Genomic DNA, 7,689 nt, shown 5'->3' with positions numbered 1-7,689 from the left:
TTCCCAACCCAAGGATAGGACTAGTGTCTCCCGCATTGGCAGGTGGATTCTTTACCACTGAGCCACCAGGGAAGCCCAAACAGAATAGCTACAGGATTTATCTTTTGGTTGTGCAGAAAATTAATTAGGGGATTAAACAAGAAATCAGTAAGGATACTATTGTAGAAATTCAGATTAATAGTGGCTTCATTGTAGCACTATTTACAATAGCCAAGACATGGAAGCAACCGAAATGTCCATTCTCAGAGGAATGGATAAAGAAGATGTGGTACATATATATGATGGAATATTACTCAGCCATTTAAAAGAATGAAACAATGTCATTAGCAGCAACATGGATGGGCCTGCTAAAGCTGCTAAGTCACTTCAGTCGTGTCCGACTCTGTGCAACACCATAGACGGCAGCCCACCAGGCTCCCCCATCCCTGGGATTCTCCAGGCAAGAACACTGGAGTGGGTTGCCATTTCCTTCTCCAGTGCATGAAAGTGAAAGATGAAAGTGAAGTCACTCAGTCATGTCCGACTCTTAGCGACCCCATGGACTGCAGCCTACCAGGCTCCTCTGTCCATAGGATTTTCCAGGCAAGAGTACTGGAGTGGGGTGCCATTGCCTTCTCCATGGATGGGCCTAGAGGTTGTCATATTGAGTGAAGTAAATCAGAGGAAGAGAAATATCGTATGATATCCCTTATATGCAGAATCTAAAAAGAAATAATACAAATGAATTTATTTACAAAACAGAAACACACAGACTTGAGAACAAACTTACAGTTACCAGAGGTGAGGGGTGGAGGGAGGGATAGTTAGAGAGTTTGGAATTGACATGTATGCACTGCTATATTTTAAATGGATAACCAACATGAACCTACTGTACAGCACAGGGAATTCTGCTCAATATCATGTAAAACCTAAATGGGAAAAGAATACAATACATATATCTGAATCACTTTGCAGTTCCCCTGAAACTATCATAACATTGTTAATCAACTATACTCCAATATAAAATAAAAAGTTTGTTTTTAAAGAAAAACTAGGCTTGAACTAGATGGAAAGACACGGATGGTCTTGAGACACATTTTTAGGGGAGAGCCATAGGATTTGCTGATAAATTGAATGCAGTGAAGCAAAGTAAGGAACCAAGGATGCCTTCTAGTTTGGTGCACCTGGGTACATATTGTTACTATTTACTGAAAAGGGAGATAATAGGGTAATAACAAGGCTTGGTGAAGTAAGGTCCCCACCAAAAGGATACATTAGGCATCCAAATGACATCACTTAAGAAGGCAGATATATCAACTAGAGGTTTGAGAAAGAATGGGGTCAGAGATATGAATATGGAAGTGATCACCACGTGGAATCAAAGCACCCAGTGTGGGGGGGCGGGGGGGTGGGGCGGGGCGGGGTGGGAACAGAAAGAAGCCCTGTGATGAGGCAGGAGTGAAGGAGGAGACTACATAGAAGATCAAAAGGAAATTGCTTGGCCAGTTAAAGGCAATCTAAGCATCTGGTAACAGATATCAAGAGAAGAAAGCATTTCAATGAGCAGGTAGTGGCCCCAGTGTCAAATATTGCCTAGAAGTCAATGAAAGGAAAATAGGGATGCCTCTGTTGAGTTTGACAACATCAGAGATAGTTAGGGACCTCTACAAGAAAAGTTTCAATGGCAAGGTTAAAGCCAAATTGAATTCAGTTGCAAAGTGAGTGGGAAATGAGGAAGTAGGGAAGTGAAGGCAGACAACATTTTGAGAAATTTTTCTTTGAAGAATTGCAAAGAAATGGGGCATAGTCCTGAATGGGACTAAGGGATGTTTTGTTTTAAGATGGGAGGTATGAGAACATCTTTGTATAGTGATATAAATGGTCCAGCGAGAAGAGGGGGATGAAGGGAAGAATTGAAAATGAAATCCTTGAGAAGGGAAGGAAAAGAGGAATATGGACAAGTGGAGAGGTTGGTTTCTCAGAAGCAGGCAAAATTGTTCTATCCAAAAGGAAGACAGGAGTTATAGAATTGAATGAAAGAATAGGTAGATCTAGTCAAGAAAAGTGGAGAAGGAAATGGCAACCCACTCCAGTATTCTTGCCTAGAGACTCCCATGGACAGAGGAGCCTGGTGGGCTGCCGTCCATGGGGTCGCACAGAGTCGGACACGACTGAAGTGACTTAGCAGCAGCAGCAGTCAAGAAAAGATGAAAGAGTTGTTGAGGAAGTAGTAGAAAATTGAGCAGAAAGAAAACAATCATGGAATAGTGATTTCAGAGAGAAGCCAAGCTTCCTAGAAGAAAAGAATAAATTAGGTGTAGGAGAGTTGAGTGCGATTTGAGGTTTGAGGCCCTGAATTTCCTATGAAATCACTGAGGCCAGGTAGATAATTTTCTCCAAAAATAACCAGCTGATAAAACACACATATGGAGAAGCCAAACAAGTGGTTGCGTTGTGCTAGACTGGGACTCTTTCAAGCAGCATGGAACATGGGTATTGAGACTGTCTGCAAAAGAACTGCTACAGGGCTAGATCATTATCTAGCACAGAGGGAACTGAAATCATGAGGTTCAGATGATCAGTGAAAACGTAGTGAGGTTAAGGGCTTCATTTCAATTTTAAGACTGATTCATTCTGGCAAGTAGGAGTTGGGACAAACTGGAGAAGGTGGATCTGAATTTTTGACAGGCAGGGTCTCAGAGGAGAAAATTAAGGAGTTAGATCAATCTAGATTCAACTTGTATTTCTTGGAATCTAATGTGTGTTAGACTCTGTACTGGGCACTTTCCTGTTATTTTATTTAATCCTCATAATAACCCCATGCTTTGGGTAAGATAAAAGCTTGTTTTATAGATGAGAAAATAAAGCAGAGAGGATCAAATGGTTTGCCCAGAAGCATCTGAGAAGGATTTGAAGCTAGACCTTCTGATCCTGAATCTAATGCTCATCCTTTGACAGCAGCAGGAATACTTAGACTCTAGGGTTAGAGAGAATCATCAAATAGACAGGCTGGCGATGACTGAAGCAAGACATAAGGCTGAGGCCAGATTCAGTGTTCTCATATAAAGGGACTGAATAGTAGACAGGTAACTCTGAATAGAACTTTCTGACTCAGGATAAAGAATCAGTTCTTTCTGATTAGTCAGATAAGTAGCAATGGGTTAGGACTACTTGGACCATGACCCAAATCATGGAGCTGGAGACAGGAAAATCCCTGTTGTCTCAGTTCCAACTCAGTCCTGGAAAAGGACTGGCCAGAAGTTCAGCAGCACGCTGAACTTCCCTTCCTGAGAAAGGGAAGGAAAGAGATGGAGCAGGAATCCACACTGGGCCTGATATCAACTCTCTCCAGGGTGAATGACACAATCCTGGAGTCCCGAACAGGACAAAACTGCAAGTATTATTATCAAGGGAGAGTTGCAGCCCTTGGCATGAAGATACAGAAAGAAAACTGGCAGGCTAAGAATGGGTTCTTATGTTCTTTGCAGATCCTAGCTGGCCTCCTTTACTTCACCTAAAATACCTGAGGCTGAGCCCCCAGCCTGTCTCTACTTTATATCTCTAGACTCTAAAGCTACACTGTCCAATACAATAACCACTAGCCATAGTTGGCTATATACATTGAAGTATAGATTAAATTAAAAATTCAGTTCCTCAGTCACACTAGCCACATTTCAACTGCTTAATAGCCATACATGGCTAGTAGTTACCATATTGGACAACACAAATAAGAAACCATTCTTTTGATGCAGAAAGTTCTATTGACAGTGCAGAAAGAACATTCCTTATTTACATCATATGGGACCAGCCAAGGGCCAGCAGGCAGAGAGATGTGCAGAAGACTGGAATTATTACCAACAGGTCCATCCTCTTCTCCACAATACCCATATGCACCTTACTCCACTCCTTATTTACTTCTAAATATAATATATATAAATTATATACAACATAATATATTTAATATTTCTAAATATAATATAACTGGATAGAACTGTCAGACACAAAAAGTACAGGCAAGAATGATTTACCAGAACCACAGGGTTCAATGATGTTAGACTCAAGTTTGCATAAGGTGTGTCAGACCACGGAAATTTGTCTCAATCTTCCAGCTATGTTTGAAGATTCAGTTTCTGGCAGGCAGATGCTTGGGAGATATACAGCACATACCCTCATTCTTGCACATTATATGGAACACTTCATTCTGTTCACACGTTTCTCTGCATCTTCCCAAGTTATTCCAACACTTCATGGCTGAAATTAAAAGGAAAAGGAGAGGGGTGGATCAGTCTAGAAACAAGAAGCAGGTTGGGGAAGGGAGAGGCCAAAGCCCAACAGAAGAGACAGTTATAGGGAAATAAAGAGACATGTGAAGAAAAAGCCCTCCTAAGGCATCCTCCAGGTTTAAGGAGGTTATAGTCACTGGCTTTTCTTTTTTCTCACTTGTATCCCTAGTCACAATTCCAAAATTCTTCCCACTCAGTGACCTGGGACCTACTTGGCTGCTTCCCCACCCCAACCAGCTCCCTTTGGGGAGGCAAGAGGGCCCCTCTCTCCAGGGTTTCATCTCTCCCATATTATAAGGTACCCAGGTAGTTTTTCATCACCCCCCCCCATTATAAGGTACGCAGGTGCCCAGGACACGACTGAAGTGACTGAGCAGGCATGCACACAGGGGCCCAGTGTCAATTAACCATATTTTCCCTTTACTTTTGGGTACCCTCTCTGATCACATCAATGAAAAGGGGACAGGAATCTGAAATGCATCCATCAGAACATCTGCAAGTCTTCTTTGTTGTTGTTCGTTCTCTCAGTCGTGTCTGACTCTTTGCAACCCCATGGACTGCAGCACACCATCTATAAAGCTCTTTTCCACAACATTCCAGAGCTTTTCACTGGTCTTAACAGGTCAAGATAATTAGAAACAGCTCTCTGGTACAACCTAAAGTAGCCCAGGTAAATTGAGGTTGCCTGAGAGAGTAGAATCAGAATCCTCAATCAGAAATCAAGGAACCGTTTTCATAGAGGCAACAAAAGATCAAAATCCAAATTATCCCAAGGAATGTTTTTGTAAAAAACTCCCATTTCCTCCATACTCTGTGTCCAAGTCTCTCCCCTCCAAGTACCCACCCTGTCTTCGCCATCATCATGTTCAACTTCTCCAGAGCCAACCATAGAGAGAAGGTCAGAGTGGTCAACTAATGCCGCTGAAAAGTCAGCACCAGGGAACTCAAACTTCCCCTTTGAGTTTGAGAGATATCTTAGATATGGTTAGAGAGATATCCAAAGGCCATTCTCCCTGCCCAAGGCCATTCTCCCTGCCCAAGGCCATTCTCCCAGCCCAAGCTATTAGAGCCGCCAGAATTCCCCAAATGTGCATCAGGTTCCCTGACCCACTTTCTCTTGGGAAAGATCCTGGTTACCTGGGGTGACCTGGGCCAGGAGCAGGGTAACGGTCAAAATCAGAAGGAACTTCATGAATTATGGGTAGAGATAGGAGGCTTCTAGGCTGGCAAGACAGTCAGAGGACTCCATGCTGAGCAGTCCAGGCTGGTATTTATTGACCCAACGAGCATGGTAGAGCCATGATCAGTGAACCAGAAAGGGAACAGTCATTTCAGATTAGACAGACAGATTAGTAATCAACCACAGTAGTAGAATGGCTGTTGGACACACCACCTTCTTGTGCTCTTCCAGCCATACATATATATATTCGTCCCACCACTTCCACCCCCAGGGTTTGGCAATCACCACTCCATTCTCTGTTTCTATGAGTTGGACTTTTGAAAAAATTTGTTAGATTCTACAAAGAAGTTATATCATGCAGCATTTGTCTTTCTGTGTCTTGTTCCCCAAATCTTTTGTTGAGGTAACTTTTTAATTACCTTATATATGTTTTACATGTATTTTAACGTCTGTATACACTACAAGATGCTTACAAGTACTACTGGAAAAACCATGGCTTTGACTATATGGACATTTGTCGGCAAAGTGATGCTCTCCTTTTTAGTACACTGTTTAGTGTACTAAATGCCTGTCATAGCTTTCTTTCCAAGGAGCAAGTGTGTTTTAATTTTGTGGCTGCAATCACTGTCCACAGTGATTTTGTAGCCTAGGAAAATAAAATCTGTCTCTGCGGCTTCCACTTTTCCCCCTTCTATTTGCCATGAAATAATGAGAAGGATGCCATGATCTTAGGTTTTTTAATGTTGAGTTTTAAGCCAGCTTTTTCACTCTCTTCTTTCACCCTCATCAAGAGGCTCGTTAGTTCCTGTTCACTTTCTGCCATTAGAGCGGTATCATCTGCACATCTGAGGTTGTTGATGTTTTCTCCTGGCAATCTTGATTCAGGTTTGTGATTTCACATGATTATGAGGGTAAAAATCAATAAATCAGTAAAATAAATACGAAAAGGCTTTGTCTAAGACCAATGATGACAAATTCGTCATAATTACTGACCCAACCCTTGGCAGCAGAGGAATGAAAAAGGAAAAGGTGCTCTATTGACAAGGGGCTTACTTCTAAGCATTAGTAGTGAGGAAATTAGCCCTGGAACTCATTTCCTCTCCTTCTAGAAAGGACTGTAGAAAAGAAACCTGAGGTGCCATTTGAGTTTCAAGACCAAAGGGCACAACTTCCTCCATTCTTGAGAAAGGAAATGTTTCCAGTTCGAAGAGTAGGACACTCGGCTAAGAGTCTTGAAGGACTGGAGACCGAGAAGTGGGGTAACTCACAGGGGCACCATTCTTACAGAAATTTAAAGGACTTCCTTTGCACATCCAAAGAACCCTTAGTGACACAGAGTTTCTCTTAGTATTGCACTTTGTTTTGAGATCTACTTCTCCTTCGGTAAAGAACTCCATCGTAGCCCTGCATATTTATTCTTCTGATTGTTGATTAGCAGAATAAGGTAGCCTAATGAAGAGATGACCTGAATCCATTATGTGCATTATCTAACAGGTTTTCATCATTAGAGGAGACTCTCATAACAAATCCTTTCCCATCTGGCACAAGGTACTATAAAACAAAATGCCCTGGTTACTTCACAAGCTAACAAGGGATCCCCCCACACCTGAGCTATATTCATCTCCATCTCTGGGGTATCCAGCATTCTTCAGCTTAGACATGTCTACTTCCTCATTTCTACTGATAGCCAATTATTTTTCCATGACTTTCATTCAAAGCTCTCCAAGAAAAATAATCTGACTGGCTAAAAAGAATCTGATTCATTAGCTAATAGACATAAACTATTGTAAAAGGACAGAAAATAATAGAACCACCTCTCTTACTGATATCTACAAATCTGAGCTTTTCTCTATTGTCAAGCATGAAGTCATAGGCACCTGATGAGTGGGGTAAATGCCTGTCAGTAAGAAAAGGAACAAAGAAAACTGTGGAAGCAGAGCAAAAAGAGAGAGAGAGAAATGAATGAAGATTAGAGGTAATCTTTGTGAGAATATGTGCCTTCCAGACACATTTAGAAAGAAAGAATCCAGAGAATTCCCTGGTGGTCCAGTGGTTAGGACCAATTCACTGTCGAGGGCCTGAGTTCAATCCCTGATTGAGTAATTAAAATCTCACAGGCTATACAACAAAGCCAGAAAAAGAAAAAAAGGAGTCTATAGTCTATTAATGGTCCACTGAGAATATTAGCTGAGAGTGTGAAAAAGTAGGAGGCATTCAGCAGGAAGGGGTTCACCCTGATGAGTGGAC

General features: G+C 41.8%; 1 protein-coding gene across 1 annotated transcript; it reads right to left on the bottom strand.

The window, feature by feature from the left end:
- Positions 1–4,102: 4,102 nt before the first annotated feature.
- Positions 4,103–5,454, bottom strand: LOC120868769 (beta-defensin 121-like). Its single transcript, XM_040247613.1, has 2 exons — positions 5,400–5,454; positions 4,103–4,230 (listed from the first exon to the last, which is right to left on the bottom strand). Exons 1-2 carry the CDS (start codon positions 5,452–5,454, stop codon positions 4,103–4,105), a joined length of 183 nt encoding a protein of 60 aa, XP_040103547.1.
- Between the last annotated feature and the right edge of the window lie 2,235 nt (positions 5,455–7,689).

The sequence above is a fragment of the Oryx dammah genome, unplaced genomic scaffold, assembly GCF_014754425.2.
Source record: "Oryx dammah isolate SB20612 unplaced genomic scaffold, SCBI_Odam_1.1 HiC_scaffold_10, whole genome shotgun sequence".
Taxonomy (NCBI): domain Eukaryota; kingdom Metazoa; phylum Chordata; class Mammalia; order Artiodactyla; family Bovidae; genus Oryx; species Oryx dammah.
The sequence above is the reverse complement of the archived record's forward strand: the minus strand, read 5'-3'. Positions and strand labels throughout refer to the sequence as shown.